The sequence below is a fragment of the Eutrigla gurnardus genome (assembly GCF_963514095.1).
Source record: "Eutrigla gurnardus genome assembly, chromosome: 9".
NCBI lineage: Eukaryota > Metazoa > Chordata > Actinopteri > Perciformes > Triglidae > Eutrigla > Eutrigla gurnardus.
The window spans coordinates 13,980,542-14,008,496 of NC_139923.1; the positions used below are offsets into that span (position 1 = coordinate 13,980,542).

Genomic DNA, 27,955 nt, shown 5'->3' on the forward strand with positions numbered 1-27,955 from the left:
CTTAAGGCAACAGCATCAGCTTTTAAATATGGCTTGAGATGTGGCATGCAGAGTTCAGAGCAAACAAGCACCGTTTACAGCTCTTTCAGCTATCAAGAATATACAAAGCATTTTCAGATATTATATAATAGAGAGGCGATGTCCCGCCCCTTCCGGTGGACAACCATGGGACCTGATTTTGAAATATAAATACATGTACGGTGGTCAATGGCAAGAGATACAGATTTTTTTTTAATATCGTTGAGTGAATTGAATTGCACAAATTATGGATGTCAATTAAAAAGAAAATTTTGCACGTCAAGAGAGTTGCTCTGTCGTCTCTTGTCTTTTGCTGCAGCTACGATGCTCGTGTGTTTCTTTACCGGGATGTATGGTTACTCACACTAACAATGGATCATGCTCCTTCTTTCTCTTGACATTTGTCGTAAAGCAGAGCTTAAAGGTAAACTGTCATAGAAGAGCCAACAAGACAGCTAATGAAAGAGAGCTTATATCAGTAAAGCAGTCTGGATCGGAATCACTGTTACATTTGTTTTAACAGTTATACTGTTCATACTGTTGTTGCAAAACATTTGATCCAAATTAAAAAATATATATTAAAATTAAGGAAATGTTTCTGTATTAAGATGAAGACAATACTATGATTGCAATTACATATGAACAACAACACATTTTTTAATTCAAGTTCATACCCTTTCGTGAGTCAAATAACGTCCATTCAAAGTCAAATTATATCAAAGTTGTTCCACATTTGTAAATAACACCTTTGGATAGAACAAAGATGTGAGTTGTTGATCTCAACAAAAATGTGTTTGTCTTTAACGTTGTCTTTGAAAATGACGCTTGTCTTACAACTGTTACATGCAATGAGATGTGGTTATTAAGCTACATGTAATGCATTTGCATATTTAAATCTCTAAAATCTCTATATATTATGGGCCGAAAATAATCTAAATAAGGTTTATTTTCTAAATAATGTTAAAATATCAAGGAAGCTTGTTAATTATTTTGTCAAAATGTATATATATATATATATATATATATCCTGCTTGCATGTTGCATTTGAATGGCATCAGATGACAGGACGTAAACATGGATGCTGTTGCAGAGCAATGCAATTCCATTGAAACAGCATATGGGTTCAATAGCAATGATGTTTTCAGCATAAAATAATAAAATAATCTGGCGTGCAGTTTAAAAATAGTTTTCTGTCGTTACTTAATTTTACTTTTCTTTTAAATTGGATCAAACGACACAACAGTCCAAGGATATAATATGTTACAGGGATACGTGGTATCAATCTTTTCATTGAACTCTCAAGAAAGCAAACATGTGTTTTTCCCTAAACTATTTAAAAAAGATATTTACATAAATCAATTTTGATACTATATAATTTATAACAGCATTTTCAGCGCTCTTAAATATTCTGGAGTTAACACAAAAATGTTTTATCATTCTGCGCTCATATATTTTTCCTATTACGGCTGTGTATTCAAATGCAGGGTAAAGGTCACAGGGTTTTCTGGGTTGCGTTTAACATTCAAGGAAGGAATAAATAAATACTGACATTTCGAGAAGATTAAATACCACCTTTCAGAGCCTTTTTCAGGCTACTCCCCATGGGTTTTTTGTCCCAGTCCCAGTTGGTCTCCTCCAGTGTCTGGACTGTAATGCATAATATCAGCGCAGGCACAGAGCGGCGTATCAGGGGGTGAAACTGTAAAAAGTTCACTCAGAGTTTTTGTAGTTGGTGAACAGGTTGTAGAGGACTCTGAGGGTGGACTTTAAGTTCAGGTTGACGACATCTGGAAAACAAAAGGAAGACAGCAGAGAACATTTCAGTTCGCCGAACTTGTTTTGAGGAGTTTCAGGGAGGACGGTTTGACCTTTGACACGCACAACAACTAATCTAAAGATAAAAATGGGATCCTCGAAACACTGAGGCACAAAATTAATGAGCTGTGTTCCCATAAAATCATGTTTACAATGCAAAGGAGCTTCTTCTATGATTGCCGTTGGACTACTTTCCTTGAAAGGTTATTTGTAATTTAGAAAATGGAATGGGGCTTAAAATATCTAATCATAGATCATATGATGGATCACTTTTTACCAGGAGAGCACAAAAATACTCCCTGTTCTCTTCATCGCTAATATGATGCACTACATCGTTGCTTCTTTGCTTGTCGTAATTTCTCATCACAACTAGGTCTTCGTTAAGTGATTCAAGCCAGACACCGTTCTTGTGACAACAGTGTCACATCCCTTCCCCTTTAAACTAGGACACCTTAAGCTCCTTATCGTCTGCATTTCCCTGTTAGCTTGGGTGACACCGTTAATATCATTAACAGCTACATCCATCTATAATGAACCTGCAGATGTGCACAAACCTAAGCAAATGGTATGCTAATCAGAACACAAACTGTAGTAGCAGTGGAAGATCAGTATGAACATAATATCCAATTACTGCAAACACAATTGTGAGCATTTCTTTGGTGGGAAGACAGTGTTTACTTTTTGACTTAGATAAGAAAATGTTTGAAGGACTGGAAAGCATTGAGGTGGGGGAGGAATATGTGGAATCCAACGTCTGAGAGGTTAGAAAGAAGGTCAGTGGCTAAATCCAAGAATATGACATGAAATAGATGTGAAAATGAGGGATCAGTTCCTGCCCACTCGAGGTTCGCCCGATGTCAGCTTGGATCAACTCTGCCCCCCAATTGTGCCGTATTATACTTTGTCGCCATCTCCAAGGACTGTGCATAATGCAATTAAAATAAAATAGAGATATACAGAATTTTTGGCCCTTAAAATTAATAAAAATGAGGAGCAAAAGTAGAAGTATGTACTGTGCATTACATAGTAGTATATAAGTAAGTAAGTGATTAAAATCTGTAATGTGGGTCATGAAATATGGAGTAAACTGGGACGAGAATATGGCGCCAAACATGAATATTTAAAGAAGCTCTGAGAATTATAAGTATATAGAAGAAGAGAAGTGCAGTGATATAAGTATTCTTAAATATCCTGTGCTGAATGTGCAGCATATTTAAGAATAATTATATCACTGTACTGTTATTAAATATGCTGTGCTGAATGTGCATGTGACTGTTAACACTTTAATTCAAATCAAACAGCAACAATTCAGATTACTCTTTCAATAACATATTTTGTGGATGAAAATGAGTAAAAGTGTCTGATATTAATGTGAATGCTTAAGTGGAGTAAGATGCTGATTACAGTTTAAGTACGTGATCAGTCAACTGTATGAGATCACATTCTGAAAGCTATCTGAGTAATTGCATTTTTAACTCTAAGGGGGGCACACAATGGGTTAAGACTATGAAAAACAGGCGGAAATACTTAATTGTGAATTAAGAGTCATAATAGCAACAACTATGAAGCCAGTAAGTCATATTTTCATTTTTTTTATATTTACAAGTATGAACTGTTAAATTCCCTTTGAAAGAACAGGATTTTGTTGTCTTCAAACATGTAGCTCAGGACAGATTGATCTCAGCGCCATCCATCCAGTAGTAGAGTTTAAGGGTAAAGCAAAGGCTCCATCTACTGGACAACCTGTAATATGGCTGCTATTGTAGCTCTCCAACCATTGAACACCCTTTTTAAATGGTTGCCTATCAGTGCAAGACGCTCATAATCTCAGTCGTCCTCAATAAAATTATCTTTTTGTGTAATAATTTCAACAAAATACCTTCTGGTCTGGCTTTGGGTTTCTTCAGGCCTCCGTCCTGCATCAGCTCAAAGGCAAACGCCACATTGTGGACCTGAGGGAAACACAATATGGAAACTCAATGTTCTGATAAGTTGCTAAAAATGGGGCTGAGAAAAGTCACTTTTTGAGTTTGTGATCACCTTCTGTTCAAAGCTCTCAGGGGTGAGGAAGAAGTTGTACAGAGGGACAAAGTAGTCTTCTAGCAGCCCCATCAGCAATATCAGGTACACACCATCGGCAAACTGGACAGAGGGCAGATGAGAGGATGAAAATATGTTACGTAACGCAGATTCATGGTCATTTTAATAACTGCTGGGTCTGTAGATAAACCACCAAATCTCGTACCTGAGATTCCAGCTCAGTAACTTCCAGGTTCAGCTTGTTCAGGTGTTTGTTCACAAAGGTGATGAGAGACTGGTAACAGGGTTAACAAACCATTAATCTCTTTTATAGTATAAATATAGTCTTATTATCATTATTTCATACTACAAGACAAGGTCTTTCATACCGTTTTCACTACGTTGAGCTTGTCAGGTGCGTGATCCAACAAAGTGTCAAACGCGTCCCTCTCTGTTGTAAAAAAGAAAAAAATTCAAAGGGTGAAGACTTAAAGGGACAGATGACATTTTGTCAAAGGTGTCAAAAAGATAAGAAGACTGACACCACTTGCCAGGAAAGAGAGGAAGCCCCACCCCCCACACATATTTCAGTGGTATTGATGGTTTCATCTAACGATTCTTTTAAGTAGATTAATAAAGAACCAATCAAAGTAAAGGGATATTTTCATTACTGTAAAATGATCTGGGACTTACCAAACCTTCCCATCATCATTCTGAAAAACAATAAAATGAGAGAAAACTATTCAGTAATAATTCATACAACAATGAACATTATTGGTGCTTTACATTACAGTATTAATATAAAAACAGGCCGATTGTGGATACGATTATTAAGTATCAGCTCTTACTCCGTGGTGCTCGTCAGCTCCTTGGTCACCAGAGCGGTCTGCAGGATGCCCTCTCGTTTCTGCTCAGGCAAAACCAAAACGGGAGAGAATAACTTCAATTGTTGAAACACATTATTAAAATCACATGTAGAGACAAGACAAAGACAAATACTGAAAGATGACAGAAACATTGAGCCATAAACAGACAGTATACTATTTATCACTGTGTAAGCCTCATTATGTTATCGTCATTGTGAATGAAATATTTTTTAATGGTTTAGACAGATCTTGGGTGATGATTTGATTGTACTACACTTTTTATTTGTGATTTTCTAAACACATTTATGTTACATTTTGATTTTGATGTGTATTTTGCATGCATTAAGTTGTTTGTGATTCACTTTTAACGCTGCCTGTCTTGAAGAAGAGATTCTTCATCTCCGTGACGGTTAACTAAAAGTTTTGCTGAAAAAATAAAAATAACTATACACCTCTGCATCCATCCCTGCATCATTGTACATGTGAGCCTGACGAGCTACTTTACCTTGACGACCACCACTTGGACAGAAACATGCTCAGGCAGCCTGATGGGCGCCTGGAAGTGCATCGCGAGAGCCACCAGCAGATAGACAATAGCCACCAGGTTCTTTGAATGGAGAGCTGTAACATCAAATCATTAGAGAGGCCTGTCAGCTCTTTGCACACTGCAAAATAACATAATGAATTTTCCCCAATGATGTCATAGTGATGCCATCTGGGTTCTCTTGGCTTGAGACAGAAACCCTGCATTACAAAATAGAGGTGAAGAGTGTGTGAAGGATGTGGGAATGTAGAAGACAAGGAGAATCTTAGGAAAGATGCAACTGAGTTGAAAGGCAGGCAGTGTTTTTGAAGTTTGTCCCATATTAGCAACTATCTCAGCCTCTGTTGCTTCAACTTAACCTTTCTCCTCTCTTATGGAAGCGCAATACTTAATCGATGGATTACCAGTTGAAGCAAATGGTTGAAGTCAGTGTAAAACTCACAGTCCACACTCCACTCGATAGTCCAGCCGTGAGGCCTCAGCAGTTCGTTGACAGCCTCCAAAACCGTCTGAAGCTTCTGCTTTTGGCCGATCTCTGACTGGGTCACCTCGGCCACGTTCAGCTTCCTGCCTGACAACTTTTCTGGAGGGATGAGATATCACCTCAAACAGTGTTTACAGTATCATGCAGCAGTGTTGTGCTGTGCTGAGCAGGTATACAAGCAAGCAATGTCTGAATTGTGAGGCTTGAAAAAAACAAAAACTCATGGGGAACTCATGTACCAACAAAAAAGGGAAGAAATCCTGGCGAAAAGAAGCCTTAATTTCCATAAAAGCAAAGAAGTGCAAAACAAAATGTTTTAGTTTGGGTTTTGTTTGTTCCAAAACTAGGACATGAGGATCTTGACAATGTAAAAATGCGACTGCTGCAGACAACAAAGATCCTCTGCTTCAGGAGGATTATATCAAGTGCACGTGTTAAAAGCGGCAACGCTGATGAAAAAAAAGGAAATCTAAAATAGGCTCTGATGCAATAAAAGACTGAGAGTACAGAAGGAACAAAAGGAGTGTGAAAACTAAAAAGGGCTTTTCACACATCGATTAAGGAAATGTTTCCTGCCGTGTGTTTTAGTTGTTGTACGTGACACTAGTGCGACATGTGCAACCAAATCTCAGTCCTGTTTTGTATTCAATGACTAAATGAAGACACTAGTTCTTGATGTTTTATTCCTGCACATGTTTGACAGTGGATGAAACATTTTCTCAGGCTGCAATAATTAGCTGGTGCTTGTGTGGATGAAAAATGAAAGAGAGAAGCTCAGTTTTCCCTTTCAAAAAACAAAGGAACATTTTTCACAGCGCATACACATTTATCACAGTGTACACTGGAGAACTCATGTGCCAATTTAGGCATGTTATTGAATGAGGTGAATATGTCTTAACCTCTTACAGCTTGTTATTAAAAACATGCTTTAAAGTGAAATAAATGCTGTGAGTGAATTTTGTTTCTAGTCTCAAAGTATGTATCTAAAGTACTTGTAGGCTGCCAATTTACTGCTAAAAACCCCAATCAAGTGATGTCTAATGCCCAGCTGCTCACAGGTGCATAAAAAATGAAATCACCGTCAGTGCTGAGTAATGAAAATGTAGTGCTTTGTTTATAGACTTTTGTGACACTTCATCAAACTCATAATGTCAAACAAAAACATCTTTATTCCAGAGCATCAGGCTGCAAATATGATTGTAAATTGCTGTTAACAGACTCCAATTCCAATTGGATGGTGAAGGCTGTTGCTCTGGTAAATCTATTGTTTTTCATATTTGGAAGCTACGTGGATGGTGATATTGTGAGAGTTGCAATGCCAAAGAAAGCAAGTTCTCACCAAATAACTTCTGGAGCACTTGTCCGTCATAACAGTCCTCCTCCAGGTCTTTGACTATGATCCTGTCTTCCTCCAACTCACTGTTGATCCAGTCGATCAGGACCTGGACACAAACCACAATACACTAAAAACCTACAGTCAAACTTCTTCTATTTATCGTTTTCATCGTGTTTTTACTGCTCGGATTGTGACGCTTGTGCTCAAAGTAGGATCCCAGGCGACCTTCAGAAGATCTTTAAATTTGAAATTTTCCCGCGATGTTGGGTCCAACATGATCCTCTCAGCGTTTTCCTCTGGTGAAGAGAAGTGAGAGAAATTAAGCCACTCAGTGAAGTTTCTAGTGACACTCAAATATCCATTTTCATTTCCTACACATGTATCTCCCCCTTTGGATGCAGACATATTTTTGTCTCACATGAATGCCAAGTGTACAGCTACAATCGCATGCGTACAATGTTGCTGTCACCCTCATATCAACAGTGATTCACATGGTGACTGAGGGCAAACGTTTCTCCCCTCCACCCACTTTCATTTCCTGTTCTCCACTATCCAAGTCCCCATTACTCAACACATCGTACTCATATTATCCTCCGCAACCTCAGTGACGTCTGACATTGAGAACGTTTTAAGAGGTTGAAAATAGTCCATCAGTATCAACAACACCACAAGCTCTACTCATATATTGATACCTTTTACAAATTCAGGTAATGATGGTGTTTTAACATAAAATATGTGGTTTCAATTCTAAAAAAAGATGTTCTAGATGTATGCATACGTGTGTTCATACCCATCAGTGTGTCCTCTGGATGGATGTCTGTCCCTGTGGGAAGCATGGGAGCGTTGATGGCATTCTTCCCCTCCTCATGGAGATCACTCACTGGTAAGACAACAAATACACACAAAAAACATAAAGAACAGGCGCAATAAAATCAACAAAACAAACAAAAAAAGACTTAATTGTAAGAAGAATTGCTCATGAGACTGGAAGTATTATTTGAAACAAATTGTGAAAAGAACATTCACTGTATTTCTATTCTCTGAGTATATTGAGTGAAAAGCAGGCAAAGACATAACAGAAATAAAAGAAGGCGACAATAAAGAGAAAGCTTGTCGGAGTCATTGGTAACAGTATTAGTGCACAATCACCACAAATTCCCCTTGTGGGCAAACTGCGGTGATTCAGTGTCAATTTGGTGTCAATTTAGTGTGCATTTGTGGCACCTGCTCCTCCTCTAGAGACACTTCTTCAGTTACTCCACCACTGCTTCCTCTGTTTAGTGTCAGTAACACTAAGAGCAGAACAAAATGGCATTTATTGAAGTTTCTCTGAATCTGTAGACACGTTTACCAGACTTTGAAGAGGGGAACTCCACTGATTTTACATGAAAGTCTGTTTCTTGGCGAGTATTACTCTATATGTGTTGTTGTTGTGTAAAGACATTCTTGGCTCCAGAGGGAGCTGTGTAAAGTCTGATGAACAACAAGTGAGTCTGTATAAATACATTAATAAACTATTAATTAAAGGTTAAGTAGGTAATTTGGAAAGACTTTGATTTTGAACGCATCGCCGAACCGAAAAAGTCCCGCCCCCTTCGTTCAGACCTCTGTAAGCCACTCCCCCAGAACGCCAAACGATGCTCGAGATCGGCAGAGTGCATGCAATCAGGAAGTAAGCACTGACAGACAGGCAGGCCGCCCAATTATTTTCTTTGGCCCAACTTTTTTGATTAGACAGGGTTTTTACAGTCCTGCCACGCCCACAGGAGACATTTAATAAATGTTTTTATGCCAGAGCATTTCATTTATTCATTGCTATCGGTATGTTACGAGGATTTCAAGTAATATAACAGAAAGTCTTTCTGAATAGAATCACCTCAACCGTTAAATAGTAGACTCTGAATGTCACATTACAAAGTAAATGTATATTATAAAGTACATTCTACTCATTCAGTCCTCATCATGTAACATCATGTGCTGATAGAGAATTATGAAGTCCACTGTCAAGCTGTGAGAAACTTCAACTTGACAGAAATGTTTATCCAGGGATGATTGTAAATTGCTGTCACACGTCTGTCACTTCCTAAATTCCTCTCCACCCATGTGAGGCTCATTCTTTCTACATTTTATTCAAAACAGTCATTTAAGGATCTTGGCACTATTTTTCCGGAGGAAACATACAACATTCTCAAAGTATGATTAGAATGAGAATTTATAGTCACAAACTGGGAACACTGAAGTTGAGTTGAGGTGACCAGACACAACAAACTAACACACACATTATGAGTCAGGCAGGGAGACTGGAGAAACACTGCAAGGATTTAAAAGCTTTCTTCCCCTGACAGCCTCATTGCTTTTATCACGCCGCATTTCTATTTGTACTACCTGCAACAGACTGAACTGCAATCAATGCTATTTATAAAACACACGAGGAGAACCAATGGCTACATTTTAACCTCTTTTTCCAAATAAAAAAGATGCATAATAGATGAATGTGATTGAGAATCTAATCTAAGAAAGTCTAGACCTGTGTGTTTATGATTAAAATCAATCAGCAATCTTAACTTCAAAGCATGTACAAAGAGAGGATATAGAGAATTACTGTGGGAGGAGGAGTCCCCACAGATTTCCTATCTGATTCTCTTAAGAGCTGAATATCAACTATCTCTCTACTCATCAGCAGTTTGCCTTGTAATTACAGAAAAAACATGCTGCATTTCATCATAATTGTGCCACTTCCTCCCTCTGTGTTCATCTGACTGCATTCTTGCTGCTGGCAGTTCACACAGCCAAGTTATAATTATTAGATATTAAGTAATATTAGGGTGAAAATGTTCAAACTACACAATGTAATTCATTTACTACAGTAGATTTCTGCAGAATGATTGATTTAAGTAAAAATACTCTGACCCGCCACTCCAGAAATATAACAGCGATGTTAGGTAGTGATTCTAATTACATCTTGTTGACCTCTTCCAATAACCGACACAACACATTGCTGTATATTAGCCTATAGTTGCTTCAAGGTAATGGGTCCTGCTTCCTTATTTCTACCTCCAAGTTCCTCAAAGACCAAAATCAAAACCAAATTTACCTTGTTTCTTCCTCTTGGTCCCACACAGCAGCCCCGCCATGTCCTCACTATAATCTGCTGGATTCCCTACGATGGCAGCGAGTGAAGGTAGAATGTAGGAGTGTGTGTGTGTGTGTGAGTGTGTGTGTGTGTGTGTGTGAGTGTGTGTGTGTGTGTGTGTGTGTGAAACGTAGTCGGTGGGACTGAGTAGGGGCAGGGGCGTCATCACGTGTTTATTTCTGTCACAACCCTCCACCCCACGTGTGCGGTCCAGTTACAGGAGACGCTGATGGTGTGTGTGTGTGTGTGTGTGTGTGTGTGTGTGTGTGTGTGTGTGTGTGTACGTACACTGGACATAAACGCACTAAAGCTACCCCTGTGTGTATTCCTTCATGGACCTGTGACAGGTATAGTGTCGACTGGACATCCCTTCATCTTCACCCCTATAAACGCATGCAGCACGGCGTAACACGGACATCACTTCAGGTTTGCGTCCGTTTAAATTACTGTCTTGTAATTTCACAGCAATAAAAGAGAATAGAGTTGTTTCCGTGAAAAGCTGAGCATGCGAATGGAGCCTTTATGTTTTGCTGCAATGGATAATCAATCAGGCAGCAGCTGTATTCCTGTTAACAGAATTACACTAATTCAATACCCATCAAAGCCTGCAGTCACGATTATTTGTCTGTATGCCGACTTCGTTGCACACGTCCGTGCAAAATGTTCCTCAGTGTTTTGTTTTTTTACAAACCATTATGGTAAACGGACTCAAGACAACAGCAACAACATGTGGTCAGACGTGTTTTTTCTGGACAGATAACATTTCTTTCTAATCAGTCGGCATCATAAACAACAGCGTAAAGGAGATTGAAATTGACTTCGGCTGTTTGGTTCCACTGCTCCCGTGGGGGGGGGGGGGGGGGGGGGGGATATAAATAATGCAGCAGTATGGAAAAGACAGGCTGGACCTTAAATATAGCTCTGGTTATTTACACCAATACTGGCACCAACAGCTAGGAGAGTTGTTCCACTGGAGGCCAACACTTAATATTTACTAAATGTATATTACATACTTAATGATGCTATTCTGTTTTCTGCACATTGTAATTCTACTATTTTTCCTACTATTTTGGTGCTTGTATTTTTGTATTTATCCAAATCAAGAATCAAAAGATAGAGGGGGTCGATTGTTGTATTTGATACCTTGACAATTTAGTCTAGTTTGTGCCAATAGTCTTCTATTTTAATTTGACATAAACACATAACATACATTATACAATTATACATACAAGATTTTAAATGAGAGGCATTCAAATGTTGTTCACAGTTAATAAGTGAAATAACAGTGAAATAAACATTTCATGGCTTCCTGATAAAGAAACTGTCTTAAATAGCAGTTGACTACAGTAAAATATGCTTCTGTCTTTCATGATTAACTCTATTCTTATGTTAAAAATGTCAGTGAATCTCTTGGACAATTATAGTATAACTAAACTATAATATAACTTCCCTTTGATTTTAATGTTTTTATTATTTGTACAGTATTTGCATGAAGATGCTACATTCTTAAATCGCCAGTACAGCAGAATTAAGACCAGTATCCAGAAAACAACAGTTTAAAAATATATATTGCATCCAGTAAATGCATCCAAAGGAATTGGTTTAATTTATACCATCTTTGGAAGTATGCAGAATATATTAATAAATGCATGATGTACTCAATTCTCTATCTCTTTTAGACAGTTGTGTAATAGCAGCAATAAAATGAGTACATGAAGTGAGTAGAACATGTAAAATAGCGACAATAAACAGATGACCTACTATTATCAGCATCCATCCTGTATCTTAGTGCTATTTTGTATTTTCAGAGTGTGAATACTCTTCAGCCGAAGATAATACAACGAGGATGTGACGTGATGTCCATCCTCTTTATCCTTATAAAGCAAAAACATGTTTTTTTTGTCGTAGTTAAACTATCACAGTTACAACACTGGCTGTTGCTGACAAAGGGAGTTGAGTCTTGTCAGAGAAATGCAGACTTCCTTTCAGCTTATCAGGATTTACAAACAGACCCGTGAACATGCAGGAATCATAAAGTTCCTTTATGTCTTAATGAACAGCCTCGGGCAACACTTTCCATCTCTCTTTCCATACAACGAGAGCTTTTAAGTGTTTATTGCTGAACTAAAATGTGTACGTGTGGTTGCTAAGGATTTAAGAAACCATAATTCCCTTTCTTAAAGGCACACAATTACACTATTAGTGATTATTCAGCAAACGTGAGGCAACTTTTCCAGTGGCGACTCGCCTCTGGGTGTTCCTCTTGAAGAATATAAAGCACCACACCCAAATGTAACAGAAACCACAGCAGCAGCAGCCACAAGCTGCGCTCCGTTACAAGAGACTGAACCTCACATCCTTTTCTCCTGTTCTACTTCTGATCGTCTGCCTTAAAATAATGTGTTTATCAGCTGGGCTTTAATCCACTTTGACCACACAGGGGCACTGCACTCTCACAAGCTGCTCTCACACAGCAGCACCGAGCTGTGTGGGATTCCCTTCTGTCCACACACTGCAGGATGGGTTACTACCTACAGCACTGACTTACAGCCATATGCTGGCAGAATTAAGGTCTGGGGAGCACCAAGGGATTTTGTAGGTCAGCTGAAAGTTGATGAATAAAGAAACAGTTCCATTTTTTGTTGTATCTATGATCACATTGTAGCAGAAAGTAAAAATGCTGCACAGATCACCTTCCACACTTTTACATCTCCTATGCTGACACTGAAGTCGAGGCAGATTTCCAGAGTTTCTGTGAGAGATTTCCTGATTTAGGATAATAGAATAATAAAGGTTGGCATATCCCACTTTGGGCAAAAAAGCAGGATATTTGGCGGATTTTGTCATAAATAGGACAACCTAGATGACGCGTGTTGGTATATTCAGTCTTGATTTCTAAGGAAGGATGAAAACAAAAACCAGACATTTTGGGAAATCATGTTCCTCAGAGCAACAAATCCACAAATTGGAGAAATGACTGTCCCACCCAATGTCAGAGGATAGACTACAATTTAAATTCTTAAAGTTTATAGTTATATAAGTTATATAAAATGATGATGAATATTTACTTTTTTCAGACGAAATATCATTGAATGAAGCTCTTATTACTGTAGTCTACCTCCATGTCTTGCTGGCGGACCTCCTTTAATGGAGATTACAAACACATGGTTGTGAGCACACACACAGTTAAACACACACACACACACACACACACACACACACACACACACACACACACACACACACACAGGCGTTAAACCTGGCAGCTGTCTGTTTTACGACACAGTGTCTGGTCTGTGGTATGGCATAAAATAGTTTGGGTAACAACTGGAAAAATAGGACAATTAATTAGAGTTTCGTTTTGAAATCCACAATTCAGCGAGCACAGTCGCACTCTCACACCCTTATCTTCATAACCATGCACTCCTGTCACCACTCCTGTGACTACTTTCTATTTATGTCCATTACTTCATGTTGAATGCCTGTGGACTTATAAGAGCTCCTTAATTGTCTCGCCTGTCGCGTATAAAACTACAGCACGGCTCAAAATGTCAAAATTGTGACTCTAATCAGGAGGCTGTAAATGTGACATTGGCCCAGATTACATTTATAGTCGAGAGGTGGGGAAACACTAGGTCTTGTGTTGTACATCGTGAGTGCATGGATGCCGGTGATGTCCCACAAGAGAATATTTGACACGCGCATCATGTGATTACCACGGACAGAAACCGCAACAAGGGAAACAAGCCGAGGCCTTTCACAATAAGAGCGTATCATAACAAAAAAGCAAAAAATAGAATATACCTTCTTTAGACTTTTTCTTCCGCGCCAGGGTTCCTCCTAATTTCCCGAGGAAAGATTCGTCCTTTTTCATTTTGGCGGACTGCGGGGCCGCAGATGCGTTCGCGGTCCCAGACATCTTTCAGTATGATGCGTTTGTGTGCTCCGGTGGAGGCGACGATCCGAAATACGCCAAATTCACCCGGCAGACCACAGAATGGAGGAGGCAGAGCCGGTTGGACATCAACACAGACGTTTGGCTCACATGTGAATGGAAAAGCTGCTTCAATGTCTGCTGACGGTTCATCCCACAGCGCCCCCTAACGGCAAGATGAGGAACGGGGTTTTCAATGTGTGGTCTTAAAAATAGAGAGCATCATACCATCATAAGGATTTGATCAAATAGGCTATACGTATACATACATACATACTGGAAGTAAAACTCTCAATCTAGCTTTTGAAGTTTTACAATAAACGAGTACAGTGAAATTCATTCTCCAAAGTAAAGGTCAATGTACAGTATTAAAGTATCAAGAGTAAAGTATTAGCACTTATGCATATGTAAGTAACTTTTAACAGTGCAACTTCATTTATTATTATTTGTGTTTTGTGTGTAAAACTTTAATATGAAAAGTAATAGTAACTTTAGCTGTGAAATAAATGTATTTTTCCCTCTAAAATTAAGTAAAGCAGAAGAGCAAAGTAGCATAAAATGGAGTACAGTACTTCACGAAAAACTTACCCAAAATTATTATTATTTTGTAAACTTACTGAAACTTTATTGGATCATATCACTAATTTACAACCCACAATATATAAAGACAACACAAAGGTTATTTAATATGAACATTTTGGTAGTCATGTATAAAGATGTGCAGCTGAATTATAAAAGAAAAAAGAGAAAAGTCAACTATATTATTAACTATCACAAAACCACATGTTTACTACAGTAAACATGATATGGTAACAACAATTGCTGTAAAGGAGAACATGTTAATGACAAAATAGGTTGAGGTAAAAGTAATCAGAAAAATAATTTGATTTATCAATGAGGGAAAAAAATCTCATATTTCATAACACAGGCCTGTATTTAGACAATGCTGATTTAAACAAATATACTTAATCGCTTATATTGAGTTGCTAATCTTAGCATCAAAAGACTTGTGAATCAATTTGACAATTGTGAGGTTGACAATATTGTGATTCATTCTGATTATGTGTTTTGAAAAATACTTTATTTTTTATGGCACAGTGTGAATGATAAATCCACCATTTGGAGATGAAAACATGGCAAAAATACAAAATTGTATCAAGACATCTTATTGGCAATGCTTTAAGTGATTTCTTTAGAAAAGAGCAGGAAGATCAGCTTCAGTGCTCCACACCTCCTCCAGTTTCTGTTTTGAGGAGACAAAAGTTCCTATTAATATAGGACAGGTAATGTTAAACTCTCTGGATGTAATTGGATGTTTAATGTTGCTGTTGTTATGAATTCACCTGTAGTCTGCAGTAGCTTCCAGTCCGCCTGCAGCCTGTGTCTCAGTCTCTCCAGCGCCTCCATGTCCTCTGGTAAAGGAGCATGAAGCTGCCCCAGAGAGGGGGCGGCTTCCCCGAGCAGAGAGGCAGCTGTGGGGCTGACACATGCTCCCTCACCTTCCTGAAATAACAAAATCACTCACCACTAAAGTAGACCACCTGTCATTTAAACCTCCCTAAATATGAAGCAAAAGAAGAATACTCCCGCCTCTTCTTCCTCTCCTTACCTGCATGAGCACCAGTGTGTGTCCCTGTGCGAGGCCCTGCAGCAGGCCTGTTAGCTGTTGCCATGCAGCGTCACACAGTCCGCTATCTGCCATCCGGACCAACAGAACCAGACTGGGGTCATACTCGTATCCCAGAGGCAGGAGGAGGCTCAAAACACCCTGGGTGAATCCTGACACGTCACTGCAGCCCTGTGGGAGGACAAACAAATACATTTGTGTTCTCACCCGTCATCCAATGCCCACACTCATCCCCTAAACTTAAAATAGTCATGGACATATCATCATAGCATTGTTTCAACATATTACTGAAATATTTATGTTCATTACATTACATTAAATGGTAAAACTGTGTTACAGTTGTCAAAAATACAAATTTAAATACGTTTATATTAATTATTTAAGATCTCATGCCGTGACAGGATACAACAATAACATATATTACTTATTTAGACATAATTTGGCCACAATATCTTAATATGAGGAGTGACAATTCGACCATTTAGATAATGATACTGAATTAGCATCCAGCACAGTGCTACACAGGGCGGCTGTGGCTCAGAGGTAGAGCGAGTCGTCCTCCAATCAGTGGCCGGCTCCCCCATTGCCATGTTGAAGTGCTCTTGGGCAAGATACCAACCCCCGAATTGCCGCCGAAGGCTCTGCCATCGGTGCACGGATTAGTTAGATTAGCTCCTGATGAGCAAATGCATGCCCATTTACTATCCACATGCACTAGCTGCATGCCCACAGAAGACATGACTCGACAAATCATCTGCATTGTGATTTCTATTATTGTAATACACAATACCTTCTTTAGACACACAGGAATGTGGTATTTGCATGTCTGTTCCTCTGACTCCTTGTTGCTGAACTGCACCAGCAGCGTTTTCCTAGAGATGGAAACATTTCTGTCATCATGTTGCAGACAAATGTCTTATTTCATCTTATTTGATCACAGAGTCTAATAAAGGGACACAAATGCTATTCACCCATCCTCTGTGCCTTGATTTGGGACCACTGCATCTCCGACACACACGATCAAAACCCTGCATGAGGAGAAGGCAGTATCAAAATCAGACTGATTTGCTCACGCTCAGTGAAGTCTGAACCATCACCTATTGAAAACTTTATTTAAATGGAAATCCCTTCATTAGGCCGCAGCACAAGTTGACCCCCAAAATCCCAGAAACACAAAAACAGCTAGTACAATTTTTAACAGTGTTTTAAAAAATAGTTACATTCTGGGACATATTCTTAGTCACTTTCTTACAGAGCCAGATGAAAAGATCAATACTATTCTCATATCCGTCCATTAAAAATGAAGCAACAGCTAATGGTTGCTAGTTAGCTTAGCTTAGCATAACAACTTCCAGTCTTTATGCTAAGCTAAGCTAAATAGTTCCTGGTTTATGTTTCATATGAGAGTGGTATCACCCTCTCATCTTAGTTTCTGCAAGTAACCAAGTAAAGAAAAAAGTACTTTCAAGTGCATTAAAACATACAGGTACTATATGCATTAAATCCGCATTTGTATACCGGTTGCTAAGGGCAGTAGCAGCATGCTGGACAACACACATCATTGCCATGGAGACATCTCCCACCAGCGCCAAGCCATTGCAGATCTGAGAGGCAGTAATTAAATATAATTACATCAACTAGCAGCTCAAATAGGTCTGGAAAGCAGATGACATCACAGCACACATACAGAGAAGACAAAAATACCAATATCCAGACTGTACCTCGTTCTTCTCCATTCTCTCTACGAGGGCAATGACACTGGAGAGGGTTGTGAGAGCATCAATGTCATCTGAATATTTGAGGAAATTCTCACTTGTTGAAAAAAACAAAACATGTTTGTATAATAAATACAAATGAAATCACCATCATCCTGGGATATGCTTCCTGTGTCTATAATAATGAATACAGTTGCTAACTATGAATCATGTTACCTGAGTTTGTCGAGTATGACTGGATCCTCTGAGCTGAAGCGTTTACATCTGTCTGGGCACGCCACATCATTAGGGAGGACTACAGCAGTACAAACAGCAGGACTGAGACGTTTTGGAGGCTCTGGCCACACCTGTTCCTCCTCCTTTTTCTCCTCTTCTCCCTTCTCCAGCCCTTTTCCTTCTTCTTCTTCTGCTAACTTTAATTGCTTTGGGCTGACTTCAGAAGCAGGCAGCTCAGCTGGAGAAAAGAGTAATGAAATATGTTATAAACCATTGAATATAAAAGTCATCTCTGTTTGAGGATAGAGGCTACATTAGCTGCTAATTGTAACACACCTCAATCTCAGACTAAAATGTGCAGCGCTGTAGGCACCAGGTTTCTACAAGGAAAAGAATGTGTGTAAAAAAAAGATCACGGTTGTGTTCAAAGTGGCATATTAACGTACTGCAACATACTGCTACTACTAACCTACTGTGTCAATATGCACTGCACTCTACTACTACATTTTTATTTTAAACTCAATCTACGACATCTGCTCTCCATCACATGACTGTATCGGTCACGTTAGTGGTCCGAGTTACCGTTTCATGAGAAAAATATTTATCACAGATGTAAATCAACATGACCTCTTCCACATAATTTCACATTGAGAGTGTCAAACAGGACATTTGTTGCTTCCACATACCATGCTGTGGAATGCACCACATACTCATTTTTATGTCATACTTTGGCTCTGCTGGATTGAATTTCCTCCTTTGTTAAACCGTGCCTCACGAGTAGGACTATGTTAAAGGAGTTGAATTCTAAATTGGTGGAGTAAAAGGAATAGGTCAAAAACTATAAAGTGTATGTTATACCTGCATGTTTGAGGCAGGACCAGTACTGCCTGTGAGCCGATCGGACGCAGTGAAGGGACCCAAGTGCACTGAAGAGAAAAATAAATTCACTACTGTTATCTCAAACACACACACACTCACACACACACACACACACACACACAGTTTAACTGACATTTAGACCGACCTTGTACAGGGACCACTGAGGTTTGCAGGTCGAGGCGCAGGATCGCCAAGCAAAGTTTGAACTGTCTGACACACAGACTGGGGGAGGGAAGTCAAGTTGTATCCTCCCTGGAAAACATGCATAAAAACCTTTTACAACCAAATGTTCTTCCAATAGGATGGAAGCAATATGAATGTTTGTAAGTATCCATGGCTTGACCTCCAGCACAGCACACAGTTTCCCTCCTGCGAGGTTCATCAGGAGGTGAGTGAGGTGGGCAAAGATGTCGGGGCTGGCACTCATTTCACCCTGAAAATAAAGAACCGCTGAAGTCATTTTATCATACATAAATATATAGAGAGAAAAGAGCAATGGGACCTAAGTGTAAGGGAGCACATGCATATAATGCTACATACACAGCCACTTTATTAGGTGCACATTTGACAATGAAAGCCAATAAAACTGTTCTGCCATCTACTTTTATAATGCCAATACTGATCAGGTAGTCTCCTGTCAAGGAGCTAAAAGGTTCCTGTGTGTGTGTGCTAACCACTTCACATCGGACTGCTTCAGTAACAAGGGTCAGTACAAAGCTGGCTTTGCCTCGACACTAACCCTCGTAAAAGGATCTGTATCAACCTACCCTCAAACTACCCTCGTGACTGAGTGACAGATGTGCAACCCAAAAACATCCCTTGCTCCCAAACGGTACACGAATTTAAGCAGCTGCGCTGTGTGTGTTTGAGAAATCAGTGACTGAATATACAGTATATTATAATACATACCGTAAAGAAGTCCAGTACAACATCATCACTAACTATAGGCCCTTTTTGACAGCAGTAACTTCTCCCAGGGACTAGAAAGCTCTCTAGGAACTAGAAACATAATGCAGTCCAGTACAAAACCATTGCAAATTATGACCTCAGTAATAAATTAACTGAATTTACAGATGTCTGATAGCGCCACTAAAATCTGAACATCATAAACCCTGTAAAAATATATGGCAGAGCTGTTGTATTGAATTGCAAAAGATTGCACAGGTGTACCCAATAAAGCGGCCACAAAAAGGATACATAGAAAAATCTGCAGTAATACTAACAGAGCATTTTAAGCTATTGACATTCAGTACCTCTGGGTCACCGATGGCTGAGTCAAAGCCTGCACACACCAGGACCAGGTCTGGGTTAAACTATAAGAAAGAATCAAATATTGAATCATTTCTTGGCATAAATAATGTCCAACACATCGGCATCTGTTAGCAAGGTGTGAATATGCCAAAATAGCCTACCTCGTATGCAACTGGCAGAAGGACATGGCAGAAGACTGAAAGGTAGTCACTGTTCTCCATTCCCACCTGAAATGAGAGTGCTTTTATACAAATATTCATACACACAACATGTGCACACAACTATGCAAGCACCTTCAAACATGACTTATAACAGCAATTTCTGTGGTTACTCACTTTGTTCCAGGGTACATTTATATTGAATCCTGCCCCTTTCTCTTTGCCAACACTGTCGTAGTCTGATTCTCTAAGTTGGGGCCAGAATTTCTGATGCTCGTAGCGGTGCCATGAGAAGTAGAGCACACTGGGAATAAAAATACGGTATGCAGACGGTATTATGCCAGAAGGCAACCTCCACATAAATAAGCTAACAAGTCAGTGAGGAAAGACTCACCTTGGATCATCTTCAAAACAGTACTGCACCCCTTGACCATGATGTACATCCCAGTCAACTATCAACACCCTGAAAATATATAAGAAAGTAAATAAGTATATTGAGGCAGAACTCATACAATAGGTCTGGCAAGAATAAAACAATCTAAGGTTACCTTTTAAGCCCATATTCTTTCTTTGCATATCGAGCTGCTATGGCAACATTATTGAAGACACAGAATCCACTGGCAGCACTGCGCATACTGTGGTGTCCTGGTGGCCTGTCAACAATGACAGGGGAGAGATGTATGTTAGGATTTTATGCAGTAATTGATAAATCCTTTAGTCCATACAGAGAACAAGCTCAAAGTTCTCTTATTGATTTTTGTATCATCCGTCCAGGAATTTCTATTTTCAGGTTTCTATTTGAATGCGATGGATATTGAGGCACATTGCTCATCTAATTGTTTTTATTAATTGTAGAAGGAGTGACTAGCTCAGGTTTTTGATTGCATGTATAGTATATACAGTCGCTTGACAAAGGCCTGTTACTGAAACTTCAATTTCTGAGAGAGTTTGCTACCTTCAAATGACAAATGACTTCAACCCTTACTAGAAGATCAGAATTATGATCAAATAATTGCATGCCTATCAACGTATCAATAAATGGGCTAAACCCCCTAACACTACAGTAGAACAACAAAAGAGAGGCACTCACTGTAGCATTAGGGTACATATCAGGACTACGTTCCTAACTGGTTAATGACCTCACCTGACCAGAGCCATGCCGTTCCTCACCTTCCCCGTCATAACACTGTCCACTAGCTGGAGAGCAGCGCCTGCAGCCAGCTTGGCACAGTGATAGATGTTCTAGGACAGTAAATGAGAAAGAGGAAAGGTTAGCCAGGACTAGGAGTGAAGCTGACTTATAGATATGGATACATAACAACAGCTGCAACTCAGAAAAGAACAATTTAAGAATATCAAGTGGAGGACAGAACTAACTGGGTGGAAGTAGACGTCACCATACTGCAAGGTGAACTCCTTCAGGTCTTCCAAAGTCATATAGGGGGTCTTCTTCACTGCCTCCAAGTACTCCTTACTGTTAAGAGCAGCCAAGTACATGTAGCTGAGTGGCTTTAGGTATTTATTCCAGCCAACCGAACCAGGTGGGTGCTCTTTGTCAACATCAGGACTGACCTGTGAACCAGCAGGATGTCGGCCTCCGTCGCCTCACGCACAGGTACAGAGACACAACGATCAGCAAGACCGGTCTTGACCAAAGCTTCATGACTCACTGTCAGACGCTCAGGTACCTCGATCTTACATGCAGGGCTGTGGGGGAGAAACTATTAAAATGATTTTCCATACAGTTGAATTTGAATTGTATAATGAATTTAGAGTTTAGAATGTGCACATTATGAACTGGTGAACACTTTATATCTTAATACAGCACATCTTAATTTGTGTTTGATCTGTTCAACTTTGTTATTTTATCATTAGTTTAGTCATTTTATTTTTTAGCTTTTTATGCACAAACCTCATAACAAACTGACAACAAAGTTGTACACTTCAAAAAGCAATAGACTTAATTAAGAATTCACAAACTTGTGTAAATATGAATTACATACATTTAGGGCATTTAGCAGACACTTTTGTCCAAAGCGACTTGTTGTTTTTTGGGACTGGGGTTGAGCTTGTTTGGTGTATGATTTATGTGTACTCAACATATGGCACTAAAACAAAGAGAATGTCTTCTAAATATGTGAAATTATGTCAACGATACTAGAACACTCAAAAGCTAGCTGTATATATCAATATTCACTATGTGCAATATTTTTTTAATTTACCCGTTCAGTTAATTTTTGCTATGTTTACGTGTTAATTATTTCTATTGCTTTTTTAAATGATGCTTCTTGTAATTGAACTAAATCTGAAATGTGGACAGCCAGGTCACAAATAATATTTAATTTCCAAGGTTGGAATTGCCATTAAGAAAGGAATATAGGCTTCCGATCCAAGGGTTTGAAATTATTAATTGTTTGAGTTATGGAGAAGGGGTCAGATCTATTTAGATACATGGAGATGCTTTTGTTTGTTGATTATACATTTTGTTTATAAGAATGTTTTGACAGTTTGTTGTGTTTACATTTCATTGTATTTGTTATTTTAGTTTTTTAATTATTTGTAAAAAATAAATAAATAAATAAATACAAATAAAGTCAAATTAAATGGGTCATTCTAATATATGAAAGTAATTGTTAAATATCCAAGATGAGCATATCGTTTGTTTTCATGAATGGCCGAGTTTGGCGTCACTTTAAATGTTGCTTTTGCAAAGGATTGTGGGGCAGCAGTATCTCCTTTCCTTTGGTAAAGGATGGTCAAGTGTGTACTATGCTGAAGGAGATATGAAAGGAAGCGTTGAAGCACTAAGGTACATCCGGGTCATTTTATTACGTTAGGAAACTTCGTAAAAGACTTTCCCATAACAGCCACGAGTCTCGAGTGGAGCTAAACTCACTAACACTCTCAGGCAAAGCAAGCGGCTTCACAAATAACTGCAACTTCAGTTCATATTGGAGTACACGAGTTAATAATCTTCGTGAACTAACCATTCATACCAGAAAAACAAATGATATTGTTAGCTAACATTAGCTGAGGCAACGCGGCTAACTACAGTTAAGCTCACGTTACGTTACTTGTACCAAATTATCGTTTGAACATCATAGAGATATGCAAATGTGTGAAATTTACGTTAACGTCAGCGTTAAGACGCAGTCGTGGTCGTGTGTAATCTAAATTGTAGTACATTCAGCGTAATACTTTCCTGCGTTACGTTATTTGCGGCTACTTACTCAACCCAGAGTAGTTTGTACTTGGTCATCTCCTCATCATAAATCAATGCTGTTCCCATCTTGACGTTATATATTTATCCAGTCACACATATGACAACGTTCTGCAGTGATAAGAGTTTTCCCCTTCTGTGTTTCATTGAGGTTGTCAAACAGTTGAATGGTGCATGAGCGCCACCCTCTGGACGGGGTCCGGAACTTACTTCTGCAGAAGACACTATTTCATATTATTTTAAAAAGCAAAATGCCAGATAAACCCATTTCTCTTAATTTGAACCAGAATGTTCACATAATTATAGACGTGCTCTATTTTTTCACAGACAAATGTGAGTTTACATGATCCTTATTTTAATAGGAAAAAAACAACAGTGACAAGACAAGAAAATAAACAACTCAGAGTATATTATTAGTACAAAATATAGAAACAGATCAGATGACATGAGAAAATTGGTCTGGCAAGGATCACCTATCTTTTAGGATATGGTGGCAGTTTTCCTGTGGGAAATGTGTGGATTGAAAGCAGAGGATTTTGATTCTCATGAATGTTGATAAGGATGTTGATTTATTACATTCTTAACTCAGTTTCTTCCGGAGTCTGAATTTTAGACCACATTGGAACTGGTCTATCATTGATTGTCTTTAAAAATACAAAAAAAAAAACTAAAACATATCTGTTTTATTGGCAGCAAACAAAATGATGTGATGTCCTGGTCCCACGATGTGAAATTAGATGATTTCATTTCAAGCATTTCTCTCAGTCATCCCAGCCTCTCATCTTCTCCCTCTGTCCTATCTGCTGTTTCCTCTTGTGTTCTTGTGGGAAAAGCTGAACTCCTTTCCTCTTTCTCTTCCTCTCCTTCATCCTTCTTTCCCTCCCTTCCCTCTCCTCCTCCTCCTCCTCTCCTGCTCGTCCTGCACAACTTGAGAAGAGCTCCTCTGCATCTCTTCCTGAATGACGGGTCACATGCAGCATACAGCAGGGGGTTAAGGCAGGAGTTGAGATAAGCTAAACAGGTGACGTATGGCTGAGCGGCCAGTAAAGTCTGGTCCAAAGAGCAGGAGTACGGGACAAAACCAAACTCCAGCAGCATGGCCACAGTCTTATTGACATGCAGAGGCAGCCAGCACAGGAAGAAAGCCATCACTAAGGTGATGATGACCCTGAGGAGTCTCCGCTGGCGCCTGCGGTCGGGACGAGGGCCCCGTCCAAAATGTCTGCTGAGGAGCTGGGCCAATGAGCAGTAGCAGACAAGCAAGATGACAAGAGGAAGTAGGAAGCCAATTATCGTTGATTTAAGACTCAAGGCGGCCGTCCACAACATCTCGGCCCTCTCTCGATCTGTCTCCTCCAGCTCAGCTCCGATCAGCATGGAGTAATCCATCTGGCAGGAGAGGAAGACTGATCCAGAGACAGTAGTAGGATGAAATGGCTCTAGCTGCCAATCATAATCAGATTCAGGGTGTACCTCCACTTCCCTGACAGAGCGCAGTAGCAAACCAGGAAGTGCCAGCATGACCGCCAACACCCACACCCCTCCAAGTGTCCACAGAGCCCTGCTGGGGAATCTCTGTGGGACATGGTGGCCGGAGTGCCGGCGTCCAGTCAGAACCCAGTACCGCTCCACACTGAGCATGCTCAGGCTGAACACGCTTGCGTACATGTTGAGCGCGGTGAGAAAGCTGCTGATTTGGCAGAGGGGCTGCCCAAAAGGCCAGTGGTAGCCCAAGGCTGTGTAGACGGCCCACAGAGGGAGAGTCACAAGGAAGCAGAGGTCAGCTAACGCTAAGCTGGCTATCAGAGAGTCTGTCAGTGAGCGGGAGGGACGAGGGATGGAGGAGGTGGAGGAGGGAGAGGAGGGAGTTTGTCCTGAAGAAGATCCACTGTTTTTTGTCTTCTTCTGAGGAAATGACCCGTGGTGAGGTTTACCAGTGCTGTTGATGCTCTGCTGACTGGTTCTGAAAATGCCACAGAGCTTTCCAGCTCCCCTCCCGTCGACTCGGTCCAAGTAGGCCCACAGCACCAGGCCGTTGCCCAGGCAACCACCCAGAAAGGCCAGCAGGTAGACGGACGGGATGATGGAGAAGGAGGGAGACCAGTCGCTGTAGTCGCAGTGGAAGAGGGGAGAGGGAGAAGGAGAGGGGGAGGTGAGGAAGTCTGGGTCTGACATCTGTGAGTCCATCTCCTTGGTTTCTTGGTTCCCTGTTCAGTCTCATTTATTCCTCAGTCTGTTAACTTGGACGTTCTGAAAATACAACAAAACAAGTTGAGATTCCTAAATACTGTAAATACTGTGCTGAGCTTATAACAACAAGGAAAATGTAGCAACAGACACCTTACTGTTTTACTAATCTGCCCAATATAAACAGACTTTTTTTCTTTTTACATGCAACAACAAAATATCACTTGACTTTTGCTGACTTTTTTATACCGTTAAATTAAAGAGTTTCCTTCATACAAGACAGTAACAAACCAGTTTATCACACTAACAGGCTACAGTAGCTCCCAATAAATGTAAGAAAACGTAATAAATGTAATGTACATTGACAAACGATTATTTAAGAAATTCTGGCTGCTAATAATGCAGCATGTGAATCTTTTCTCTGTTGTATTTGAAATTGTTCCTATGCTACATTTTTATAATTCATACTGTGAATTCTGATCTTACTTCCAGTATTACTGCATGTTATCATGTAACCATTGCGTCATAGTTTTCCTAAATGAAGGCCTGGATCTCACAGCAGACAATTACCTCAGGATATGTCATCAGCTTGAAATCCCCACTGAGATGCTGCGATGCTGGGGTGATGATCACTGTGGAGCAAAATTCGGCAGCTGTCCTCTCATCTCATTCCACTTTCTCGCTGTGACTTTTCTTCCTGTCTCTCTCCTGATGTCTACTTCTGTAATGAGCCGGCTGAGGAAGGTGTGTCTTCTTCTAAAGTCTGAATATATAGCAATGTCCTGCACACACACACACACACACACACACACACACACACACACACACACACACACACACACACACACACACACACACAAACACCCTCCTTTCTCTTGCTCTCAAACCAGACCACCCCAGCAGAGAGTTACGAGACCTGCAAACACCCCCCCCCCCCCCCCCCCCCCAACAACACAAACACACACCCCTCCCGAGAGACCTCCACCCTCCCACAAAAAACACACAAACCCGAGACACAAACAGATCCCCCACAATCCTCTCGGCTGCTTATATTCTCAATGCACACACACACACACACACACACACACACACACACACACACACACACACACACACACACACACACACACACACACACACACACACAGTCTTTTGTTGTGTCTCATGTGGTCAAACACACACAGTGGTCAAATGTAACAACCCACACAGAGCACAAACAATTACCAACCCTCACTTCCACAGCCAGACCACAGCAGCAGAATAGGAGAGTGAATGTATGTGAAGCAGCCTTCATGAATGTATTTAAAGGGGCCTTTAAGCCATTATTCTGTATGTATACCGACTGTAAAATAGAACAATACTGACTACGTTTATGGATAGAAGTATCTGACCCACAGCTGTGTCATCCCTTGCCTTAAGAAGGACGCCCATTCACTTTAAATACATTTTATTATTATATTATCAAATGAGAGGATGTGGTAGAAAGTACAATGTTGAGATCTTGTTCTTTATGGTACTTTATACTTCTAGTCCACAACATTTTAAAGGGGAATATTGTTATTGTTCTTACTTCAGTGCATTATGGGTATCAGTTACTAGTTAGTTTTTATTTTTATCTCCTAAATGTGTCTTTGCGTTAAAGCAAGGAAAGACAAAAGGCGTAACCGTTGTCATAGTTACATTTGCTATCAGAGCTTCAATAAAGTATATACATCTTCCCCCATGATTTAGAGTTCAGTGGTAGTGTTTTGCGTTGATCTTGTTTTCATGTGCAAATCCAAATTTGTTTTGATTTTGTTAAGAAATTCTCTTGACATTTAAGACTTTTGCTTTAAAGGAAAATATGTAACTTTTACATTACATGAATGAAATAAGAGGATACTTAAAACTGAGACGTTTCAGTTCACGGTTGTTGTCTTATTCCACGAGCCCTTATGAGATCATGTTACTACATTTAACAACAAAATGTATAGAATTATAGAAAATGACCTCTGTGAGATGGATGAAGTCTTCATGTCCTCAACTTCACCTTGGAGACAATAGAGATATAGTGAAAGTTTGACTTTTATTTGTGTAATTATGAAGTACGCTTGTGCTTCTGCTTTATTTAAGCCACAGGTTTTGGAAGGATGGAAGGATGGATGGATGGATGGATGGATGGATGGATGGATGGATGAACTGATGGATGCTGTAGCTCAGCATGGGGTTGCAGTGTAAACGGTGATGTGTTCTGTTCTATTCTGACGGTGAACAGGAAGTGTTTGTTACCACAGGGGCAGAGGTCACACTGCCATCAACCTGTTGTTATGGAAACAGATGTTTCACAAACAACAACATTCCACAGTCTTTTCTGTCACAGTAACGTGGTGTTGAGCGCGCGCACACACACACACACACACACACACACAGAGAGAGAGAGAGAGAGAGAGAGAGAGAGGCAGTGTAAGAAAACTCATTGAGCAGAAAACTGTCGGGTGAGCAGTAGGAAACAACAGGGGGAGGAAACTCACCACTAAGCACCACTGTGCAGTGCTTAAGTACAGTCTCACGGAG

General features: G+C 39.9%; 3 protein-coding genes across 4 annotated transcripts; all 3 read right to left on the minus strand.

Annotated features, from left to right (window-relative positions):
- Positions 1-655: 655 nt before the first annotated feature.
- Positions 656-14,271, minus strand: parvb (parvin, beta). 2 transcript variants are annotated; one of them, XM_084018263.1, is made up of 13 exons: positions 14,020-14,271; positions 7,873-7,962; positions 7,308-7,378; positions 7,086-7,188; positions 5,705-5,845; positions 5,224-5,339; positions 4,701-4,759; positions 4,546-4,565; positions 4,242-4,303; positions 4,079-4,147; positions 3,874-3,975; positions 3,713-3,785; positions 656-1,805 (listed from the first exon to the last, which is right to left on the minus strand). In XM_084018263.1, the coding sequence occupies exons 1-13, from the start codon at positions 14,132-14,134 to the stop codon at positions 1,729-1,731; spliced, it is 1,098 nt and encodes a 365-aa protein (XP_083874389.1). In that variant the 5' UTR covers positions 14,135-14,271; the 3' UTR covers positions 656-1,728. The 2 variants fall into 2 exon arrangements, with proteins under 2 accessions (XP_083874389.1, XP_083874388.1); XM_084018262.1 differs by lacking the exon at positions 14,020-14,271 and adding an exon at positions 10,177-10,330.
- Positions 14,272-14,816: 545 nt separating this feature from the next.
- On the minus strand, positions 14,817-23,349 carry hdac10 (histone deacetylase 10). The gene is made up of 20 exons (XM_084018260.1): positions 23,226-23,349; positions 21,568-21,702; positions 21,373-21,469; positions 21,140-21,237; positions 20,544-20,648; positions 20,390-20,458; positions 20,173-20,299; positions 19,999-20,064; positions 19,840-19,899; positions 18,930-19,019; positions 18,732-18,838; positions 18,566-18,633; positions 17,708-17,945; positions 17,498-17,588; positions 17,295-17,380; positions 16,748-16,804; positions 16,567-16,648; positions 15,759-15,947; positions 15,493-15,652; positions 14,817-15,392 (listed from the first exon to the last, which is right to left on the minus strand). Exons 1-20 carry the CDS (start codon positions 23,282-23,284, stop codon positions 15,367-15,369), a joined length of 2,010 nt encoding a protein of 669 aa, XP_083874386.1. The 5' UTR covers positions 23,285-23,349; the 3' UTR covers positions 14,817-15,366.
- Positions 23,350-23,792: 443 nt separating this feature from the next.
- aplnr2 (apelin receptor 2) lies at positions 23,793-26,012 on the minus strand. The gene is made up of 2 exons (XM_084018051.1): positions 25,973-26,012; positions 23,793-25,465 (listed from the first exon to the last, which is right to left on the minus strand). Exon 2 carries the CDS (start codon positions 25,400-25,402, stop codon positions 23,981-23,983), a length of 1,422 nt encoding a protein of 473 aa, XP_083874177.1. The 5' UTR covers positions 25,403-25,465; positions 25,973-26,012; the 3' UTR covers positions 23,793-23,980.
- Between the last annotated feature and the right edge of the window lie 1,943 nt (positions 26,013-27,955).

Excerpts from the sequence above, each read along its gene's own strand:
- aplnr2 (XM_084018051.1), bottom strand. The coding sequence starts at position 25,402 with ATGGACTCACAGATGTCAGACCCAGACTTCCTCACCTCCCCCTCTCCT.
- hdac10 (XM_084018260.1), bottom strand. The coding sequence starts at position 23,284 with ATGGGAACAGCATTGATTTATGATGAGGAGATGACCAAGTACAAACTA. Across the intron at positions 15,653-15,758 it reads ACACACTGGTGCTCATGCAG|GAAGGTGAGGGAGCATGTGT; the intron begins GTAAGGAGAGGA and ends TTGTTATTTCAG. Across the intron at positions 15,393-15,492 it reads GAAGCTACTGCAGACTACAG|AAACTGGAGGAGGTGTGGAG; the intron begins GTGAATTCATAA and ends TCCTCAAAACAG.
- parvb (XM_084018263.1), bottom strand. The coding sequence starts at position 14,134 with ATGTCTGGGACCGCGAACGCATCTGCGGCCCCGCAGTCCGCCAAAATG. Across the intron at positions 7,963-14,019 it reads GAAGAAAAAGTCTAAAGAAG|TGAGTGATCTCCATGAGGAG; the intron begins GTATATTCTATT and ends TTGTCTTACCAG. Across the intron at positions 5,846-7,085 it reads AGTGCTCCAGAAGTTATTTG|AAAAGTTGTCAGGCAGGAAG; the intron begins GTGAGAACTTGC and ends TCATCCCTCCAG.